This window comes from Cucumis sativus, chromosome 4 (assembly GCF_000004075.3).
Source record: "Cucumis sativus cultivar 9930 chromosome 4, Cucumber_9930_V3, whole genome shotgun sequence".
Taxonomy (NCBI): Eukaryota; Viridiplantae; Streptophyta; class Magnoliopsida; order Cucurbitales; family Cucurbitaceae; genus Cucumis; species Cucumis sativus.
Genome location: NC_026658.2, coordinates 22937106 through 22959404, shown reverse-complemented (window position 1 = coordinate 22959404; position 22299 = coordinate 22937106). Strand labels below are relative to the sequence as shown.

At 35.5% G+C, this 22299-nt stretch overlaps 4 protein-coding genes across 7 annotated transcripts; all 4 read left to right on the top strand.

The window, feature by feature from the left end:
- Positions 1-949: 949 nt before the first annotated feature.
- On the top strand, positions 950-11029 carry LOC101217760 (probable phosphoinositide phosphatase SAC9). 2 transcript variants are annotated; one of them, XM_004146020.3, is made up of 12 exons: positions 950-1781; positions 1897-2029; positions 2184-3400; positions 4304-4411; positions 4567-4737; positions 5334-5576; positions 6078-6509; positions 7472-8290; positions 8608-8805; positions 9466-9936; positions 10038-10268; positions 10539-11029. In XM_004146020.3, the coding sequence occupies exons 1-12, from the start codon at positions 1158-1160 to the stop codon at positions 10812-10814; spliced, it is 4923 nt and encodes a 1640-aa protein (XP_004146068.2). In that variant the 5' UTR covers positions 950-1157; the 3' UTR covers positions 10815-11029. The 2 variants fall into 2 exon arrangements, with proteins under 2 accessions (XP_004146068.2, XP_011654008.1); XM_011655706.2 differs by having other exon boundaries at positions 1641-1781; positions 1907-2029.
- A 650-nt stretch (positions 11030-11679) lies between these two features.
- LOC101217524 (pentatricopeptide repeat-containing protein At3g22150, chloroplastic) lies at positions 11680-15987 on the top strand. Of its 3 annotated transcripts, XM_011655703.2 has the most exons (4): positions 11680-14315; positions 14443-14537; positions 14657-15022; positions 15258-15987. In XM_011655703.2, exon 1 carries the CDS (start codon positions 11782-11784, stop codon positions 14233-14235), a length of 2454 nt encoding a protein of 817 aa, XP_011654005.2. In that variant the 5' UTR covers positions 11680-11781; the 3' UTR covers positions 14236-14315; positions 14443-14537; positions 14657-15022; positions 15258-15987. The 3 variants fall into 3 exon arrangements, with proteins under 3 accessions (XP_011654005.2, XP_011654006.2, XP_031740200.1); XM_011655704.2 differs by lacking the exon at positions 14443-14537; XM_031884340.1 differs by having other exon boundaries at positions 11680-14537.
- Positions 15988-17834: 1847 nt separating this feature from the next.
- Positions 17835-19175, top strand: LOC105435387 (putative UDP-glucose flavonoid 3-O-glucosyltransferase 3). The gene has a single exon (XM_031884926.1). The coding sequence runs from the start codon at positions 17873-17875 to the stop codon at positions 18446-18448; it is 576 nt and encodes a 191-aa protein (XP_031740786.1). The 5' UTR covers positions 17835-17872; the 3' UTR covers positions 18449-19175.
- Positions 19176-19343: 168 nt separating this feature from the next.
- On the top strand, positions 19344-21372 carry LOC101217294 (anthocyanidin 3-O-glucosyltransferase 2). The gene is made up of 2 exons (XM_004146018.3): positions 19344-20576; positions 20726-21372. Exons 1-2 carry the CDS (start codon positions 19493-19495, stop codon positions 21100-21102), a joined length of 1461 nt encoding a protein of 486 aa, XP_004146066.1. The 5' UTR covers positions 19344-19492; the 3' UTR covers positions 21103-21372.
- The last annotated feature ends 927 nt before the right edge of the window (positions 21373-22299 follow it).

Below are 22299 nucleotides of genomic sequence, written 5' to 3'. Positions count from 1 at the left end.
AGTTAGATTTTAGAACCTTCCTACTCGATAATACAAATAATAGGATTTTTATGTAATTTTATTATTTTATTATTGAAATTAATTAAATAGTGTTAGAGTAATTGCTTGAAAATACAAACAACAATAGTAGTTTGATTGTTTAGTATTGAAAGTATTTAGCTCATCTAAGTCTGAGATAAATACTTATCTTTTTGACGCGGTTGAGGTGGGTAACTTATAGACTTATTTATAATAAGTATATTTCTTGAAATTATATATATATATAAGAGATTAAATAACTATCAAAGAGTTATGCTTTTAAATTTGTTACTTTATTATTATAATTTTTTTTTGCTATTTTTGAAAACATCTCTTTAATTTATAAGATATATTTTGGGGCATTTTTTAAAATAACAAAATAAATTAAAATATTTACAAGCAAAATTTTGGATTATACTAATGATAACCATTGATAGACTTCTATCACTGCCACTTGATGATAGAAGTCTATCAATGTCTATTATTGATATATAGAATATGAAAAGTTTGATATATGTTAGTAAATATTTTGTCAAATTTGCTATTTTGACAATTCTCCATATATTTTTACTAAAGTTTTAAAAAGTATTTAATTGATAAGATATGATTTCTATGGTTTAGATATTTTTTAGTACAACTTGAGTAGAGATAATTTGAACTCGAGATCTTGTATTATTGAATAAATATAGGTGTTAGTGAATCGAGCTTATATTGGCTCTATAGTTTAGATTTTGTGTTTAGTGGATTCGTGTTGGACCAAAACTATAATTTGAAAGAGTCCATTGCACTAAAATTACTATTTAACCAATATATATATTTTCAAGAATGAATAGATTTTGATAGAGTAGAGTTCGTATAAAATTTAGATCACTTGTAAATAGTTTGATTAAACAAATTTTCATTAAACTGTAATTAAAAAGAAGAAAGAAAGAAAGAAAGAAAGTCATAAGAGTGGGAGAAGAAAAAGGAGAAGAAAAAGAAAAAAAAAAAAGATTGAAAGAAATAAAGAAATGAAAAATTGATCTCTTTGAATTCTCTTTCTGACTGATATATCTAATTTCATATGTGCTCGATCCGCCCAATTCTGTTGAATCTCATCAAAAATTTTCGTTTCGGTCCGGCAAGATTTATCGCCACCGATGGCTTTTTCACCCACACCCGGTGGCCGAACTTCCAGAGACACATCCATAGTCGTTCTAACACTCGAATCCGGCGAAGTCTATGTTGTTGCTAGTTTGTCTTCCAGGAACGACACCCAGCTGATCTACATCGATCCCACCACCGGTGCTCTTCGCTACCATGGGAACCCTGGCTTTGACCTCTTCAAATCCGAGTCACAGGCAATTGATTCCATTACTAACGGATCGCGATGGCTTTGCAAGTCATCCGTCCAAGCCAGAGCCATTTTAGGATACGTTGCTTTGGGTGGTACTGGTTTACTCTTTGTCGCCACCAAGCTTTCCGCCAGTGTGCCGAATTTCCCCGGTGGAGGATGCATTTTCACGGTTCTGGAGAGTCAGTGCATCAAGATATCGCTGCAGAATCCGCAGGTTCAGGGGAAGGGGGAGCTTAAGAACGTGCAAGAATTGGTCGAGCTTGATATTGATGGGAAACACTACTTTTGTGAATCGAGGGACATCACGAGACCGTTTCCTAGCCGGATGCCTTCGGATAAGCCCGATGAAGAGTTCGTTTGGAACAGTTGGTTCTCGATGGCCTTCAAAAACATTGGGTTGCCACATCATTGCGTTACGCTTCTACAGGTTTTTCTTCTTGCTTATTTCATCAGCATAATCTCCATAATCCTTTACAGTTTTTTTGTTTGTCGTAAATTGGAGTACTTTTTGGACTGTTGTCTTAGTCGGTAATATTGTGTAGGGGTTTGCAGAGTGTAGAAGTTTTGGGAGTTCAGGTCAGATGGAAGGTATTGTCGCGCTTATTGCTCGTCGAAGCAGGCTGCATCCTGGCACTCGATATTTGGCCAGAGGATTGAATTCCTGCTTCAGCACAGGTATTGTGGCATTTGTTCATTACTAGAAATGAATTAACTTCCCACTGTTGTAATTCTCTGCATCTTATCTGTTCCTATTGTATGTTGATTCATTCCCTCTGTCTGGTAAGAAATATATTCAAAGGTCAAGTTACAAATACTCCAAATCTGACAGGAAACGAGGTTGAATGTGAGCAACTGGTATGGATACCTAAAAAGCCTGGTCAGAGCACTCCTTTTAACACGTACATTTGGCGAAGAGGCACGATCCCAATTTGGTGGGGTGCAGAGCTGAAGATCACTGCTGCAGAAGCAGAAATATATGTTTCTGATTGCGATCCTTACAAAGGAAGTGCTCAGTATTATCAGAGGTTGAATAAGAGATATGATGCTAGGAATATCAATGTTGTTGGTGGAGGAAATCAAAACAAACAAGCTTTGGTTCCTATAGTATGCATAAATTTGCTTAGGTATGGAGAAGGAAAATCAGAATCGATTTTAGTCCAGCACTTTGAGGAATCTGTGAATTTTGTTAAATCATCGGGTCAACTTCCAAGTACTAGAATTCATTTAATAAATTACGACTGGCATGCAAGCACAAGGTTAAAGGGCGAACAGCAAACAATTGAAGGGCTGTGGAAGCTTCTAAAAGGACCTACCATATCAATAGGTGTTTCTGAGGGGGACTATCTACCTTCCCGCTTACAGACTAAGGATTATAGAGGTGAAATCATACATAATGACGACTTTGAAGGTGATTTCTGCATAAGGTCACATCAAAGTGGAGTCATACGATTTAACTGTGCTGATTCCTTGGATCGAACCAATGCTGCTAGTTATTTTGGTGCTCTCCAAGTTTTCATGGAGCAATGCAGGCGGCTAGGGATATCTTTAGATAATGACTGGGCAATGGGTTATCGTACGATGGATACAGCCAGTGGATATACAGCTCCTCTGCCACCAGGCTGGGAAAAAAGGAGTGATGCTGTGACAGGGAAAACATATTATATCGATCATAATACTAGGACCACAACATGGACCCATCCTTGTCCTGATAAACCTTGGAAAAGGTTTGATATGACATTTGAAGAATTCAAGAGATCAACAATTTTATTTCCAGTTTCTCAGTTAGCAGATTTGTTTTTGCTTGCTGGGGATATTCACGCCACCCTTTATACTGGTTCCAAAGCTATGCATAGTCAAATCCTTAACATATTCAATGAAGAAGCAGGAAAGTTTAAACAATTTTCGGCAGCACAAAATATGAAAATTACTTTGCAGAGAAGATATAAAAATGCAGTTGTTGACAGCTCTCGACAAAAGCAGCTGGAGATGTTTCTTGGAATGAGGCTTTTCAAACATCTTCCATCAATACCTATTCAGCCTCTTAATGTATGTTTCTGATAATTTTCTGGACCATTTGGTCTTCAATACCCAGTAATTGGAGAATTATGACTCATATTTGTTATTTATTTACCTATTTTTCTTATTTTGGGGGTGTAGGGTGTGGAAGTCTTATGATTTTATTGTGCCTTTCACCTTAATGTGGTAGTTAGTGCATCCAAAAAAAAAAAAAAAAAAAATTCTATTTATAAAGTTATTATCTTATTTGCTTGGGCGTTTGTTATGATTGACTCCATGTTTTATGTGAAAAGGTGACATCAAATAATCAATATTTTGTAGAATTTGACATCTTGATATTATAGTGTAACTGGCGTACATTGAATAAAACTCTTCCCACATGGTTATTTTAGTATATATGGATAGTTATCCTTAAGGCAGCTGATAACAAGGCAATATAGTGTATATATTAAGTTTTACTTGCATGATGTCAAAGTCGGTAGAAGCCCTTTGGATTCATCTGGGATACATGAGTTCAAGTTTTCATTGGAGCTCTATCATGGATTAAATATCATAGAAGTCTTAGATCCAAGCTTTTGTAGCATCAAAGAGTGGTATTGGTTTTATCTAATGACTGTAGAAAGCTGCTAATTTTGAGGCCAATGGAAGTAATGTGATTTATAACCCTTTTATCGAGAGGCCTTTTTCACCTCATGTTTATCTCAAAGTTATTATCTTCTAAAAGAAGTTTCATTATTTAGGCTGCACAGGAAGCCTCCTTGTAGCTCCTTGGGATTATATCTATAAGGAGGAGTTTTGTTGTAGCTATTCCTAATTTACAATTTGAGATTTTTTTGTTTGGTTATTGCCCTTATATTGCTCATATGGTTATCACGTGTTAATTGTGCTCCACTTTTCTGTTTTTGTGTTGATTGACATTATGGATTGGTGTAGGTACTCTCACGAGCATCCAGTTTTTTACTTAAACCTGTTACCAACATGCTTCCAAGTTCTAATGGTGGAACGGGTCTTCTGAGTTTTAAGAAGAAAGGCGAGATCTGGGTACTGACAATCCTCTTCTCACAGGAATAATATGTTCTAATGGAAACATGATAATATACAGTCAAATTTACTATAAATTTTGTTGCTTGAGAAACTTGATGAATTGATTGGTCTTGCTGCCTTTTCTCGAGATAATTGTGTACTTTGTCCTACAGGTTTTTCCGCAGGGTGCAGATGTTGTTGAACTGTTCATTTACCTAACTGAGCCTTGCCATGTCTGTCAGCTTCTTCTTACTGTAGCTCATGGTGCAGATGACTCAACTTATCCTGCAACCGTCGATGTAAGAACTGGCCGTAATTTAGATGGGCTAAAATTAATACTTGAGGTATATATTCTCTCCTAGAATTTCTTTTGTTCAATGTCATGTGATGTAGAAGGTACAGCTCTTTTGATAGTGCAGACCGCAGTTGCATAAAGAAATTGTTTTGCCAGGCTGCTTATTCACGTGACATTTACTTCGTAAAAAAAAAAAAGCTACTATTGATTTCACGCAGTTACATATTCTCAACAGCTGTTCTATTGCACACTGGGTCATTTTGGTGTTTTCCTCTTTGTCTGGATATTACTTGTAGATGCAGTTAAATGAAACACTGAAAGGACCTTTCACATGGTCAGCCACTCAATATTACACTGTTATACAATGTTGCAATATATCCTCTGCATATTGCTTATAGTTCTAGCTTATGTATATATTTTAAAAATGAATTAATTTAAATTTGTAACAAGTTATCTACATCCGTCTCTACTTGTATCCAGAAATATAAGAACCAATTTCACACTAAAGAAAAAAAAAAAATACGTGAAGCTGCATATTGTGCCATCCATGTGTTACTGCATTCTTGGACCGTTAGTATGTAAGCACTTGGTTAATATGAATGTTCGATTTTGTTGTTCATAAATAGCTTTGTTGGTTTCTGGCAGGGTGCTTCCATTCCCCAATGTGAAAATGGGACGAATCTTCTAATAACCTTACCAGGGCCAGTTAGTCCCGAGGATATGGCTATCACAGGTGCTGGTGCACGCCTCCATTCCCAAGATGCATCAACACTTCCATTATTATATGATTTTGAAGAACCAGAGGGTGAATTGGACTTTCTTACTCGTGTTGTTGCCGTTACATTTTATCCTGCTGATTCTGGGAGAAGTTCAATGACACTTGGTGAGGTGAGAAGTTATAATTGGTTTAGTTACACAATAATTTTTTAGAGGCCATGTTGATAAGGGACCTGTAATATTTAACATGTTATCTAGATTCTGGCAATGGATATTAGAACCCCTCTGTTTTTCCGCTCTCTCTGTGAATGGATAGAAGCATATATCAAAATTTAATTCATTATTTCATTTGGCATTTTTCTTTTGAAAATCATTTGGTTTGTTTGTTTCTATTTGTATATATATTTTTCCCTGTCTCATTTCTTTCTATCTTATTTTTGTTTAGAATCAAAGAAATTTAGTTTTTCATTGACCTAATGTTACATTGACATATTTAAGGAAGTTGACTTCGTTATCATTATTATTGTTATAGGTCGCTAATTTAAATCTTTAGTACTTCTCTCTCTCTCATCACATTTTTTTTGTTTTGTTATTTCTTTATCATGTATTACTATTACGTTAAGATTTGCTCCTTGTTCTACTTTGTAATTTCTTTGTTGACTTGTATTATAGATAGAGATCCTTGGGGTTTCTCTTCCTTGGAGGGGGGTGTTTTATGACGAAGGACCTGGAGCAAGATTGTCCCACCTTACTGAAAAGAATCATAAGGAAATCAACCATTTTTCTTCTGGATCAGGAACCAACCCATTTTTGGTCCCTTCGATAAATGAAGACCTTTCAAAGTCAGTTAAAACGAGTGCTTCTGCAGACCAATTAGTTGACCTTTTGACTGGAGAAGTCACATTTTCAGATACAATTTCTCAACCAGTTAGTGGGCCTGTTGTACATCAGAGAGACGACTTACTTGGTTTTTTGGATCAGCATGTTGGATCTAATGTTGCTGAAGCCAACCACAAAGTTTCTTCTGCAGAAGATCCAAAGGTTACCGATAGTTGTTCCCAACTGTACATAAACTGTCTCGTATCACTTGCAGGACCCCGCATGGTATGTTTCAATTTTTATGTTTTGTTTGGTCATCCTGATGTCATTCTAAATGAGAAAGGTGCACTATATAGATTCCAATTTTGGCATTGCTTCAGAGTTGGCAACCTTGTTCCACTTACAGGTTACAGGCTAACCTACAAATTAAGTGACAAAAACGTAACTTCAAAACTGGCTAACCTAAAAGTAGATGACAGTAACCAAATCATTAGAACATATTAGATACTTAGCTCATCTGAACAAATTGGGTAAAAATGAAAGAAAATAACTATACGAAAAAAAATATACAAAAGGATAATGATCCCTGGTAATGCATACGTGTTTTATGAGTGCTGAAAAGGAAAATAAAGGGGAGCTTGCTAAGACAGTCAATTTGTTTGGAGAAAGTTTTTGGTTGGTTACAAGAGGCAATAGATAGGAGAAAGGAAATTCGGATGAGGTTTTCAGCTAGGAATCAGCAGGCAGGAGGGCTTTCTTGAAAGTTGCTTATTCGTCTTGTGTTAGGACCAGTCACCAGTCAGCGTTTCACTAATAATAACATTCCTTTAGCTGCAGATCCTATCAGATAATCTGACATTTTATTTTAAAATTCATGTTTCAAAAGGTTGAACTAAATGCCTCTCTGCACGTTGATTATTGAAGTGGTGGTTTTTTTAACATCAGGATGAACTAGGTAATTGTTACTATGACATTGGTAGTGGTAATAACTTGGCTTGCTTTGAAGGTTAAAGTTTCTAGTATAAGTTCTGTGATTCCACTTAGTTTCAAGGCTATCTTATGGACACCATTCACCAGAAGTTCAACGCCTGGGCCTGCCATTATTTGGGTTGAGTGTTATGTGTGTAAAAGATGGATTTAATACGACCTTTTTGAATATACGAATGAAGATAATTTAACCATCCGGTATTTTTATTCTGATCCTAATGTAATATATCTTGAAAGATAATATTTATGCAATAATGTAGGAAAAGAAGCTCAGCTTCCAAGAAGCGATGCAGCTTGAAATTGAGCGCCTCCGGCTTAATCTTTCAGCTGCTGAGAGGGATAGAGCATTATTATCCACTGGAACCGATCCTGCTACCATAAATCCAAATCTATTACTTGACGAGATATATGTTGGAAGGTTATGCAGATTGGCAAACAATCTTGCATTAGTTGCGCACACTTATCTGGAAGACAAAATTACTGCTGCTATTGGACTTGATAAAGTTGACGATCTTGTGGATTTCTGGAACATCACAAAAATTGGGGAGACCTGTTTTGGTGGAACTTGTGAGGTGCGTGCTGAAATTAAAACACCAGTTCAAGTTCCCTCTAAAGCGTCCTCAGTGGCGGCTTCCCAACCTGTCTTGGTATGTTCACAATGCCGAAGAAAGGTTTGTAAAGTATGCTGTGCTGGGAGAGGGGCTCAACTTCTGACAAGCTCTAGCTCGAGGGAAGTCCCAAACAGTGGTTATTCAAGCCAGGGAGGATCAGGTCATGGGTGCCGAATTGATGTATCAAATGGTTCGGATGGTATTCTCTGTAAGAAATGCTGTCCCAACGTTCTGCTTGATGCATTGATCTTGGACTATGTAAGGGTATTAATTAGTGAACGAAGAAGTTCCCGTGCTGATGACGCTGCATATGAAGCTCTGAACCAGATAATTGGATCATCAGTAGGGGATTGGGTTTCTGGAAAGAATCTGCATTATCCTGGCCAAAGAGTACACAAGGTCCTAAGAAAATTGCTTAATGGAGAGGAATCTGTTGCTGAATTTCCATTTGCCAGCATTTTACACTCGGTAAATATTTTGAATCTTAACTACACACTCAACCTTTTTTCTACCACTGTGTTGCATATGATTTTCTCGTCTACGAATATAACTGTGAGATTATGTTTTATATATTACTTTTCAAGCATTATTTTTTAAATAACTATAGCTATAACTAAAACTACACCCTTTGTGTCTTTTTAATACAAATTTTAATTACTCTATTTTGGAAGATGTAACTGCAAGATTGATCTCTTGAAAATTGTTTGATCATCTAGCTTGCAAAAGTCTTCCATTTTGTTGTCTTTGTAATTCACAATAAGTGGCAAGGTTCTGTGTAATTGTAGGTTGAAACAGCAGCAGATTCAGCACCAGTCTTGTCATTGCTTGCCCCCTTAGATTCTGGTTCATATAGTTCATATTGGAAAGCTCCTCCAAATGCTACCTCAGCTGAATTTGTTATTGTTCTTGATTCCATTTCTGATGTTAGTGGGGTCATTTTGCTTGTAAGCCCTTGCGGGTACTCTGCAGGAGACACTCCAATTGTAAGTACTGATATTTGTGTGCTTAATATGCTTCTCTGTTAGTGTGTTGGTGGTCAATGGCTTTATTATTATAAATTATTTAGCTATTTACTTGTCACTGTGTTCCAGAAGTGCATCTCGCAAGAATCTAGTTAAATATGTCACTGTGGGATGCTTTGGAAATGGATGGTTCTCAAGGACATGGAATCATTTTAACTGACTCATGACATATATAACCTTCGAATTGTGTTAGTTTTTTGTTTTTGTGTGTGTTTTTTTTAGACGTCTATATGTTAGAATCAGTCTAGTCTGTGCTTTTATGTGATTTTGCGTTTTTATGTTGTCTATATATCAATTTTCTGTTACCACCTTGAGGTAGTATACTTATCCTCGTCATTTCATAATATGTTTTAAGAAATGCAAAATCCGAGGTACAAGTAGTTTGTTTTGCTTCTACAAAATTTCATGTTTTTACTTTTATGGGATTAAAATTTGAACCATGAATTTAGGATATATTATTACTGACCTTCGGAATCTTGGTGGGGATTGAATTCATGTTTTTACTTTTATGGGATTAAAATTTGAACCATGAATTTAGAATATATTATTACTGACCTTCGGAATCTTGGTGGAGATTGAATTCTTGTCAGATTTGAGACTTGTCCTCTTCTCACATTGCAGGTACAAATCTGGGGGAGTAATTTTATTCACAAGGAAGAAAGGTCGTACGTTGGGAAGTGGGATGTCCAATCCTTGATTCCTTCTTCATTTGATTTTTCTGAGCCAGAAAAAAAATACAGCGAGGATACAGTGCCGAGGCATGTCCGGTTTACCTTTAAAAATCCTGTTAGATGCCGAATCATTTGGATGACCCTACGCCTTCAACGCCCTGGTTCCAGTTCTGTTAACTATGAGAGAGATTTTAACCTCTTGTCTCTTGATGAAAATCCTTTTGCACCAGTTAATCCACAAGTTAATCGACGTGCTTCATTTGGAGGATCAAGTGAAGCTATTCCTTGTCTTCATGCTAAAAGGATTATAATAGTTGGAATCCCAGTGAGAAAAGAGACGGGCCTTGAATCATCTTCCGGCTCGGACCAAATGTCTAACAGGACCTGGTTGGAGAGAGCTCCTCAAGTAAGGAGATTCAAGGTAGAAAATCCTTTGTGGTCTATAATGTCTTAAGCCTTTGTGGCCTCTGTCAAAAATCGGGCAGTACTAATTTTATTTAACTGTCCTTTTGTTTTGTTTAGGTTCCAATTGAAGCTGAAAGGGTTATGGACAACGATCTTGTCTTGGAACAGTATTTATCTCCAGCTTCCCCAATGATTGCTGGGTTCCGTCTGGAAGCTTTTGGCGCAATAAAACCTCGTGTTACCCACTCACCTTCTTCAGATGCACAAATCTGGGATGCATCAGTTACATTTTTAGAAGATAGACATATCTATCCTGCTGTACTGTATCTACAAGTTTCCATTGTCCAGGTAATTAGAATACAATCAATTAACTGTTTTTCATGGACAACAATATTGCATCGAAGGATCTTATTCTAGCATGGTTTGTGCCTTTATCTCATCACAAGAAAATATTTCATTCTGTTGCCGATTTTCTCATTTGAGAGATTCAAAATGCTTGCATAGTTTTCCTGGGAAGTTACTTAGTACTCCAATAAGGGTGACTCAAAAGTCAATTCAGCAAGTGATTGAATCATGGAGGTTTCATTTCATTAAAAACAATTGGCATTATTTTTACAGGAGTCCAACAGTATAGTAACAGTTGCTGAGTACCGACTACCGGAAGCAAAGGCTGGAGTAGGATTTTACTTTGATCTTCCTAGGCTCGTACAAACGAGGAGAGTTATATTCAAACTTCTTGGAGACGTTGCAGCGTTTTCTGACGACCCAGCGGAGCAAGATGATTCTGGATTTAGGGCATTTGCAGCAGGGTTGTCATTGTCCAATAGAGTTAAGCTATATTACTATGCAGACCCTTATGAACTTGGAAAATGGGCAAGTCTTTCAGCTGTTTGATGCTTTGGATGTTGCTCTCTCTTACTACTGCCAAGGGGGAAAAAGAAAAAGTAAAAAAAGAAAAAGGTTTTGTGATTGATTGTGTTATTTGATTCCATTCTTTGTTGTGATGCCAATATGTAATCCAATATTCTTTTACGTAATAATATACAAAATTAGGAACTTAGAAGAAGAGTTCTCTTTCCCACGGAATAGATCTGTGTACTTTTTGTGAATATATGTGTACCTTTTGCAAATATAACACCACACACCATCAAACAAAATATAAAAAATGACTCACAAATTTAAGTGGTGTAGGTTTTATCTTTTAATGATTTTTCATCGTAAAATACAAATAATTATTATTATCGTCTTTCTTTAAAAGAAAAAAAAATCCCAAACAAACTACCACTGGAACAGTTAAAAGAAGAGAAGACAATCTAATTAGTGATCACAAAATTATTTGACACTCTTAAAAAATGTTCAATACTTGTATCATAAATTTATAATTCAATTAAAAGAATTAAGTTAATAAAATGTTTATTATTAGTAAATAGTCACATTTTATTATATTTATAAATATTTAAAAGATATTTTTAATTATTTTATTATATTTATAAATATTTGAAAGATCATTTTAATGTTCGATGCATATAAGTATCAATTTAGTTCATGAACTTTGGTTTGTAATGATTTAATTCTTATATGGTAAAGTGTAAGATTAAATTGTTGCAAAATTAAAAGTTGGTTTAGAATAAAAATGGATGTAAATTGTTACATAAGTTTAGAAGTGATTTTTAACCTAAATATTTTGATTAAAAGTAAAAGAAATATTTAAAAGAAAGAAAGAAAAAAAGAGAGGAAAAGAACATAAAATAAAAACGGTTAGATAAACAAAATATTGGTGAGTTGGGCACTCTATCCATCCACTGTCCACTGTGAGTGGAAGGTGAAACGCCATTGTAGAAGAAGCTCATAAAGCTCATCAATGGCTTCCTCTGCAACCCCTCTTCCTCTCTCTCAATCACCTTCTCATCTTCCCCTTCATACCCATTCAACCAACCCCAAAATCCCAACCATTCGTTACCGCCTCAGTAGACTTTGCCAAGAAGGTCAGCTTCATCTTGCCCGCCAACTCTTCGACGCTCTTCCTCGCCCCTCTACTGTTCTTTGGAACACAATTATCATCGGATTAGTCTGTAACAACTTCCCCGATGAAGCCCTTCTCTTCTACAGCAATATGAAATCTTCTTCTCCACAAGTTAAGTGCGATTCCTATACTTACTCTTCTGTTCTCAAGGCCTGTGCCGATACCCGCAATCTCGTGGTTGGAAAGGCCGTACATGCTCATTTTCTTCGATGTCTAATGAATCCTAGTAGAATTGTGTATAATTCCCTTTTGAATATGTATTCTATGTGTTCGAGCACTACCCCAGATGGTAAAATGGTTTCTGGTTATTCCCGGTGTGATTTGGTACGTAAGGTGTTTGATACAATGCGTAAGAGAACTGTCGTTGCTTGGAATACCCTTATTGCTTGGTATGTGAGAACGGAGAGGTATGCTGAAGCTGTGAAACAGTTTAGCATGATGATGAAAATTGGAATAAAGCCAAGTCCAGTCAGTTTCGTTAATGTGTTTCCTGCCTTTTCAAGTTTGGGGGACTTTAAGAATGCCAATGTTGTTCATGGAATGCTTGTGAAGTTAGGTAGCGAATATGTTAACGACTTGTATGTTGTGAGCTCTGCAATTTTCATGTATGCAGAGCTTGGCTGTCTTGAATTTGCTAAGAAGGTTTTTGACAATTGTTTGGAGAGAAACACGGAGGTTTGGAATACAATGATCAGTGCTTTTGTTCAGAATAATTTTTCTCTTGAAGGAATTCAACTTTTTTTTCAAGCTGTGGAATCTGAAGATGCTGCTATCGATGAAGTGACTCTTCTTTCAGCTATATCTGCAGCTTCTCACTTGCAGAAGTTTGAATTAGCAGAACAGTTGCATGCATTTGTCATCAAGAATGTAGCCGTGACACAAGTTTGTGTAATGAATGCTCTCATTGCTATGTATTCTAGGTGCAATTCAATTGATACATCATTTAAAATTTTCGATAATATGCCTGAAAAGGATGTTGTTTCATGGAATACAATGATCTCTGCTTTTGTACAAAATGGACTGAATGATGAAGCATTAATGCTGTTTTATGAGATGAAGAAGCAAGACTTAATGGTTGATTCTGTGACTGTTACCGCTCTGCTTTCAGCAGCTTCGGATCTTAGAAACCCTGATATTGGAAAGCAAACTCACGGCTATCTACTTAGGAATGGAATTCAATTTGAGGGAATGGACAGCTATCTTATAGACATGTATGCTAAATCTGGTTTGATTGAGGCTGCTCAAAATGTCTTTGAGAAAAGCTTTAGTCATGAAAGAGATCAAGCCACTTGGAATTCCATGATGTCCGGCTATACACAAAATGGACTTGTTGATCAGGCCTTTCTCATCTTGCGACAGATGCTTGACCAAAAGGTAATGCCTAATGTTGTGACCCTCGCTTCAATTCTTCCTGCTTGTAATCCATCAGGATACATAGACTGGGGCAAGCAACTCCATGGGTTCTCTATCCGTAATGACTTGGACCAAAATGTTTTTGTTGCAACTGCTCTTATTGACATGTATTCCAAGTCAGGGTCAATCGCCCATGCTGAAAATGTTTTTAGCAAGGCCAATGAGAAAAGTATAGTCACTTATTCCACCATGATACTGGGTTATGGTCAACATGGGATGGGTGAGAGTGCTCTCTTTATGTTTCACAGAATGCAAAAATCTGGCATTCAGCCTGATGCAGTTACCTTGGTAGCTGTCTTGTCTGCCTGTAGTTATGCTGGTTTGGTCGATGAAGGTCTTCAAATTTTCGAGTCAATGAGAACTGTATATAACATCCAACCATCCACTGAACATTTCTGTTGTGTTGCGGATATGCTGGGGAGGGCTGGGAGAGTAGACAAAGCCTATGAGTTTGTCATAGGTTTAGGGGAAAAAGGTAATGTGATGGAAATTTGGGGGTCTCTTCTTGCTGCTTGTAGGATTCATAAACAATTTGAATTAGGGAAGCTTGTTGCCAAGAAGTTGCTTGAAATGGAGAAAATAAATGGGAAGACCGGTTACCATGTTTTGCTTTCAAATATATATGCGGAGGAAAGAAACTGGGAAAATGTTGATATCGTTAGAAAACAGATGAGGGAAAGAGGTTTGAAAAAGGAAACTGGAAGCAGTTGGATTGAGATTGCTGGTTATATGAACCATTTTGCATCAAAGGATAGGAAGCATCCACAATCTGATCAGATATACAGCATGTTGGAGGAATTACTGATGGAGATGAAACATGCTGGTTATAGGCCACTATCCACTTCCTATCTTGGTGGTTTTCTGGAGCCTGATGAATGATACATTTTCCAGTTCAGGAGCAGAAGAAGCAGTCTAGCTCTTGATGATTTAGCCTCACAAACACTTGTAGGCTGGATAAGGTTTGAGCAGGCCAATCACTTGACTTTGAAATTCCATCGTTGTATTTCTATTGTTAGTTTTATGATGTGCAGCCCAAAGTTTAATTTGAAATTATATGCTGCTATATTTGATTGGCTTTGTTGTTAGAGGATAATCATTTTGAAGCAGCTCCAGGCTGGTATTAGTCTGTGAAAGCGAACCATAGCTCAAAGTTAATCATGCCTATCAGCTTCTACTTTCCTGTTAAGTGTTTTCCTAATCTTAGATATCGTGCTGTTTAAAGCTATACCATATTGAAAAGCTATTTAGAGTTGTATGGTTTGGATGAATGAATGATGCGTTTAACCATGATCCCCTGCAGATGGCAGTACCGCCTACTAGGACCCTGGTGGCAACGAGGAAACAGGCATGGATCTGCTTTCCCTTGCTGGCGTCAGGAAAACTCTAGCAATGACGCATCCATAGTTGCATTGGAACTCAAGTTGATTATGATTCATATGTTAGAAGTCCATTTCAAGAAAATTTGAGGACCAAGCCCTCTTGGCTTTTTGCCGTGTTCTGTTCATTAGACGGAGAGATGGAAAGTGGAAACTCATCCACTGGACTGATTTCACGCTGTAATGATTGATTTCAGGTCAAAATATCTCTATAACAAAGATCATCTACAAGCTACCCTTCATCACCAACATGGCACAACATCTTGAATGACTCTCTGCGTTTTGTTCCGGTAAATTTGTTCGCTTTATCAACCTCCCTCAACTGCCCCCTCCCTGTAATAGTAAAAAAAAGAGGTTACATTAAGTTTACCCTCACCCACTAGCTTAAGCTTTTGGGTTGATTAGTGATTTTAGATGTTATCAAAGTAGATGGTCTAGGAAGGTCTTGTGTTCAAGCCTTAATTTCCCTCCTCGTTAATATTGATTTTTACTTGTTGGATAATTCTTCATATTTCAAATTTACAGGTGAAGGGAGTGGTAGATATTACATTAAATTTATCCTCAACCATTAGCTTAAGTTTTTTAGTCTATCAACGACTTAAGAAGCTATCTCTGGAACATGCTCCACATCAAAGAATGCTAAAAAGCCTTGTGTCAGAGAAGCTGTGACGATACTTATTGACTCATCTCGCGTTGTTGGATTTGTTGTCGATATGTTGCACCACCATGATATAGATGTGGCTGAGAAAGAATTTGAGATTTGTTATTATGTGTTTTAAACTTCTAGTGTGAACTCTCTTGCTTTTACTTTCGAGCATTACGATCAGAATTACACTAACATAAGCTGATCTTTGTTGTTCATGGTCTTGTCGATGCTCTTTGACAGGGAAGTGACCATAACCGTCATATATTCTTTTTCGAGCACTTGAATAAATTCTGGAGAAGAAAAGGAGACTCTGTGACTGTTGCAATAATGGAACGAATTCATTTGCAAAAATTGAGGCCTAAGATGGTTGAACTGAGTGTGGTGGTGATCAACCCCAAATTCTACTTCATGCCACTTTCAAACTATGTTCAATTTTTTTTCTAATCAATTTCAATTGTTGGGATAGTTTTGAAATGGTTAGAAAGTTCTTGAGTAATTTTGCACCTTTTGAAACAATACATGTATTTTTGAAACAAATTGTAAAGTTATATATGTATTGTAATTTAGCCAATTAGTCGTAAAAAAGTTCACTTTGGACTTGTTCGATAATGTTCCTATTTCTTGTTTTCGTTTCTCATCTTTTAAGAAACTACAATTGACTAGACTCTGTATGCTTGTTAAAAATGACCGAGAAGTTTGAGGTGGTTTTCATACTGACATCTGGAACGGGTCGCCTGCATCAACGGTCGTTACAATTCTTGCTATGAAGCTACCCATTGATGTCGTAGCTAATGAACATATTCAATCTCTTTGAGTCTCTTTCAAACAACACATCCATTCACATTTTTACTATTTTTATAAACAGTTTCTATGTATTTTGCTATTTTTGAAAATGCTCTATTTTTTTTTTCCTATTTTCAATACATTTTACTTTTTAATTTTTTTATACTATTTATATTCTTCAACCAAATTTATTTTAATTTTAAAAAACTAAATTTACAATTAATGTTCTTGAGTTATTGTTAATATAATTTTCTTTTTTCTCAACCATTTTTAAAATTTGGATAATATTTTGTTTATCAAATTCAATTCTCTTCTTCTTTTTTACAAAATTTCAAAATCATTTACTTTTTCTTTTACTGAAACGTTTCATGTCATCTTTATTATTTTGAGTTTTTCTAATCTTGATGCATTTCTTCAAATAAGTGTAGTTATAGTTACAATTTACATTTCACTTAATAATTCAACCATAGATAAAAACAAGGGGTTTTGCAAACAGAATTTTCACAAATAGCAAATTTTACAAAATACTTAAAGCCTATATCAAATTTTATCATTAATAGTCAGTGATGTATTTATAGTGATAAAAGACTATCATTGATAGAACCTAAAATTTTACTATAACTTATAAATATTTTAATTTATTTTGCTATTTTTAAAAGTGTTCATTTCGCAAAAATAACAAAAAAAAGAAAAAGAAAAAGAAAAGATAATAGTGCATATGTCACAACAATTTCTAAATTTGCATAAATTTACAAAAGTAACCAATTTAATAGTGATGCTCGGATAACCGTATGATTACCATCTGATAGCCTTATAATTACCGTCTTATATCACTATTTTTTTCATATTCATAATATACAAAAAATTGGTGTCATTAGCTGTTTTTTTCTAAATATTTTTTTTATTTGGTGCAATTTTTCTAAAAACAATTTAGTTTAGTCCATAATTATAATCATAGATGTGTACTTTATATTTGAATTAATTATAATTTATTATCAATTTTAACCATTAAATCAAAGAAATTAATTAATCCAACTAAATGGATATTTTTTAAAATAGCAAAATAAATTAAAATATTTAAAAGTTATATCAAAATTTTAGATTGTATCAATTATAGTCATGATAGACTTTTATCACTGTAGCATATCACTCGCTACTGGTGATAAAATTTAAAATTTTTACTATAGACTTGCAGATAGTTTGTAAAGTTTTATATTTTTAAAAATTTCCCTACTTTAAACTAAATAAACTCAAAATAATAAAAACTGAAATCCATTTACCCATGTACAACCAATTCTCATCAACACTTGCTTTTTACCCATTGCAAACCAAGCATTCTCCATTTCCTTCAATGAAGAAATTTGAGCGGCACCGGCATGGGGGTCACCTCGCTTCCATGTTCGAGATGGCCAATACTCTCCAAGCCCGAGATCATCGTCTTGCTGTCACATTCATTGCCATGAGGCTACCGGCCTATGATGCCAAAGCTAATGAATTATATTGAATCCCTTTCTGCATTGTCTCTTACCAACAACTCCATACAATTCATTGTCCTTCCGGAATTACAAACTCCCCCAAAAGACGATGATGGCAAAGCATTTATACGAGAAGCTCTTGAAATCTATAAACCCCACGTCAAACAAGCTATTATCTCCTCCCTGCCTCCAACAACCATCTTGCTGGTTTTGTGTTGGATATATTCTGTTCAACCATGATTGATGTAGCTAATGAGTTTGAGGTTCCTTCTTATGGGTATTATTACACTTCTGGTGCTGGCAATCTTGCTTTTACGATTCTTCTTGAACAACTTTACACACAAAATAATAGTAGTAATGTTAAGATGAGTTCATCATGGTTAGTTAATCAAGTTCCAAGTAAAGTCATTTCTGGTCTCTACCTTATTAACGAAGTTGCTGTTTGGATTCATGCACAAACTAAAAGACTTAGAACTGAAATGAAAGGTATTCTCATCAATACATTTGAGGAGTTGGAATCACATGTGATATATTCTTTGTCTACTGACTCCTCTTTGCAACTTCCACCTTTGTATTCTGTTGGACCTGTTTTACACTTGAAAAAGAATATTGAGACTATGGATCGTGTAGATGTGTTGAAGTGGCTTGATGACCAACCTCCACCATCGGTTGTGTTTTTGTGCTTTGGAAGTCGAGGAAGCTTCGAGAAGGACCAAGTGGAGGAGATTGGACGAGCACTGTTTCATTTGGTCCCTCCGCCAACCGTTGGAACAAAATGGGATGAAAACAGCAATAGACTATACAAACTTTGAAGACATCTTACCCGAGGGGTTTCTCGACCGAACCAAAAATGTTGGTAGAGTCATCAGTTGGGCACCACAAGTGGAGATATTAGCCCATCCCGCCACAGGTAAGGGTTCAAATATCTGTCAATACATCCCAAAATGAAGAATAACTAAAGTAATGTATGCTAGAAAAGTTTTGTGGTAAAATAATAAAAGAAAAAGAATACTTGTGTCATCATGAACCAAAAAAGAAGGCACACATAGCTTAATTTCGAGACCATGGTTGGAGTAACTTTAAATTATAATCAATAGACATAGTTTGTCGAAAGAATTTTCATAGAGAAAGCTCAAGAATATTAAGTATAGTAGAGGTGATTTTAGAGTGGTTTAAACAGGAATAGTAACTGCCATTTCAATTTACTAAAGTACGTAAAATGAATAGTAACTCTCTAAAGTAAGAAAAGTTGGATCCAATCTCCATAGAGCAAATGAGCAGAAGCAACACGTGATTAAAAGAGTGTATTGATCTTACCACATTCATATATTCTGCTCATTCAAGAGCCACACATATTTGGTCCCAACCTTATCTTTGATATTATATAAACAACAACACTTTCCTTCCCCATCTACCATTGCTTAACAATTCTCTGTAAATTTGTAAGTAGTTCATTACCAGATCAAGATCTTTGAGCTCATTTTCATATCTGCCCCTTGGAATTGGTCACCTTGCATTCACCATCAAAATGGCCAACTGAAAACATTTTTTTATCAAAATATATGAGACTGTTGTGTAATTTTTTTTTATCCTTTCACCATGAGAAAGAAATGACAAAATATATGAGATTGATTCTTGTAAAATGTTAAAAAAGGATATCTTCTTATAAACACTATCATTATGTCACATGCAATTCAAACCATTCAATCTTCCATAAACATTATCCACTTGGTTTCATTTCAAAACTCTCTCTCCTTTCTACAACACAACCAAATCCCATCAATTAGTTACTTCTACACATTGCAAACTAAACATATCTCCCATTTCCTTTAGTTTTCTCTGCAAGCCTGCTCCAAATGAAGAAATTTGAGCTTGTTTTCATACCAATACCGGGGTCTGGTCACCTTGCTTCCATGGTTGAGATGGCAAATACTCTCCTCGCTCGAGATCATCGTCTTGCTGTCACAATGATTGCCTTTAAGCTACCCCTTGATCCCAAAGCTAATGAATATATTCAATCCCTTTCTGCACAGTCTCTTACCAACAACAACTCCATACAATTCATTGTCCTTCCTGAATTACCTGATATCCCAAACAATGGGAACCGTTTCTTCCTGGAAGTAGTTCTTGAAAGCTACAAACCCCATGTCAAACAAGCTCTTATCTCCTTTCTTACTACCTCCACCAACCATCTTGCTGGATTCGTGTTGGACTCGTTTTGCTCAACCATGGTTGATGTAGCTAACGAATTTAAGGTCCCTTCTTATGTGTACTACACTTCTTGTGCTGCCTATCTTGCTTTTAGTTTACATCTTGAACAACTCTACACACAAGATAATAGTAGTAATGAGGTAATTCAACAATTGAAGGATTCAGATGTTAATTTGAGTGTACCAAGTTTAGTGAATCAAGTTCCAAGTAAAACCATTCCAAGTGTCTTCTTTATTAACAATTTTGCTGTTTGGTTTCATGAACAAGCTAAAAGAATTAGATTTGATGTAAAAGGTGTTCTTATCAATACATTTGAGGAGCTGGAATCACATGCGTTATCTTCTTTGTCAACTGACTCCTCTTTGCAACTCCCACCTTTGTATTCTGTCGGACCTGTTTTGCACTTGAACAAGAACACTGAGACTATGGATGATGGAGATGTGTTGAAGTGGCTTGATGATCAACCACTTTCATCGGTGGTGTTTTTGTGCTTTGGAAGTAGAGGAGCTTTCAAAAAGGATCAGGTGGAGGAGATTGCACGAGCGCTTGAGAGAAGTAGAGTTCGTTTCATTTGGTCTCTTCGACGACCAGGGAATGTGTTTCAATCATCAATCGACTATACAAATTTTGAAGACATCTTACCTAAGGGATTTCTTGATCGAACACAGAACATTGGGAGAGTCATCAGCTGGGCACCGCAAGTGGAGATATTAGGCCATCCAGCCACAGGTAAAGATCCTACAACTTGGATTTAGAAGTGAAAATATCTTAAGTGTATATATATGTATATATAAGAAAACATCCTTCAAATACAATTTTTTATTGATGTCTTTGTAAAATTGAAACACTAATACAGATATTTTAATTCTTGGTCATAGGTGGGTTCGTATCACATTGTGGTTGGAACTCGACGTTGGAAAGTTTGTGGCATGGCGTGCCGATGGCAACATGGCCAATGTATGCAGAGCAACAATTCAACGCATTTGATCTGGTGGTAGAATTGGGATTGGCTGTGGAGATCAAGATAAGTTATTGTATTGAACTTAAAGAACAAGCCAACCCAATAATAATGGCAGAAGAGATAGAAAGAGGAATTAGAAAGTTGATGGACAACAACAAAAATGAGATAAGGAAGAAAGTGAAAACAAAAAGTGAAGAATGCAGAAAAAGTGTAATAGAAGGTGGATCCTCTTTCATCTCATTAGGAAAATTTATTGATGATGTTTTGAGCAACTCTACAACAGGAGGAAACTAAGGATGTAGTAGGCAGTGACAAATTGAAAAGTTATAACTTGGTATCGAGGAAAAAGTTATAACTTGGGTGTGAAGGAGGCTAGCTAGAAGCCAAATTTATCACTAGACCTAGCTAATTGTAAGGAACGTAAAGTTGAGGAGGGATTGAGCCCCTTGAACATATAGTATATATGTGTAAGTGTCGTTAGAGTAGTTGTTTCATTTTATTAGTCAAATTTTTGGATACATCCATCGCTCTACCCATCTATCTACAACCCATCCAATTCTCCAATCATTTGTTTGCAACGTCACTTACTATTTTTTCTTTTTTTCTTAAATATTGTTTACCTTTTTCTATTTCGTTGTTGGAGTGAGATTCATAAATATCAGCGCAATTCAAGATGATATAGTTTGAGATAATAAAATGGGGCATTTGCAAAAATGACAAAATAAGTTATAATAATTAAGTTCATATCATACACATTTTATTATTTGTAAAAATGGCAAAAACGAAGTCCAACCCACCCATCAAGAAGTAAAATGTCACAGATGCCCTTGTTACTAATATATGTTTGATACACCTTATCCACGTTCGATACACCTAATACACCAATTGATACACTTGATACACCCGATAAATTTGATTATGCACCTGATACTCTTTGATACACCTGATACACTGCAGATACATTTTGTATTCTTCACCTATACAATTGATTGACTGAGTTACATCATTCAGATACTTAATAATACTCTAATGAACTGCATAAAATTTGAAAAACAAAAAATGACGTAATAAGTATATTAACCAACTAATACATATAATATAAGTATATCATAACACTAATATACGAAACTGAGACAAAGTAAAACAAAAAAATAATATAAAAAAATAAAACAAAATCATTTGGAATTAGATTCAACTCAAAATACACATTGAAGAAAGTAAAGAAAAAAAAATCACAAATAAAGTTAAATTACTCCGATCAACAACCATGATATTATATTTCTTATTGCAATTATTGTACTATTGATATTTTAAAATTAGGATTAAGACATAAAAAATAAATAATTTTTCTAGTATAAGAATAAACAAATAATTAGGGCCTTAAAAAGTGGGAGCATATATAAATAAATGGAAAAGAAATAAGTTATTGAATGATAGTTTAGGAATAATATCAAATTTAAGATTGAGAAATAAAATTTTTGTCATATTTGC

Coding starts and splice junctions, on each gene's coding strand:
- LOC105435387 (XM_031884926.1), top strand. CDS start 17,873: ATGATTGATGTAGCTAATGAGTTTGAGGTTCCTTCTTATGGGTATTAT.
- LOC101217294 (XM_004146018.3), top strand. CDS start 19,493: ATGAAGAAATTTGAGCTTGTTTTCATACCAATACCGGGGTCTGGTCAC. Junction 20,577..20,725: donor ATTAGGCCATCCAGCCACAG/GTAAAGATCCTA, acceptor TCTTGGTCATAG/GTGGGTTCGTATCACATTGT.
- LOC101217760 (XM_004146020.3), top strand. CDS start 1,158: ATGGCTTTTTCACCCACACCCGGTGGCCGAACTTCCAGAGACACATCC. Junction 4,412..4,566: donor AGAAGAAAGGCGAGATCTGG/GTACTGACAATC, acceptor TTTGTCCTACAG/GTTTTTCCGCAGGGTGCAGA. Junction 8,806..9,465: donor CTGCAGGAGACACTCCAATT/GTAAGTACTGAT, acceptor CTCACATTGCAG/GTACAAATCTGGGGGAGTAA.
- LOC101217524 (XM_011655704.2), top strand. CDS start 11,782: ATGGCTTCCTCTGCAACCCCTCTTCCTCTCTCTCAATCACCTTCTCAT.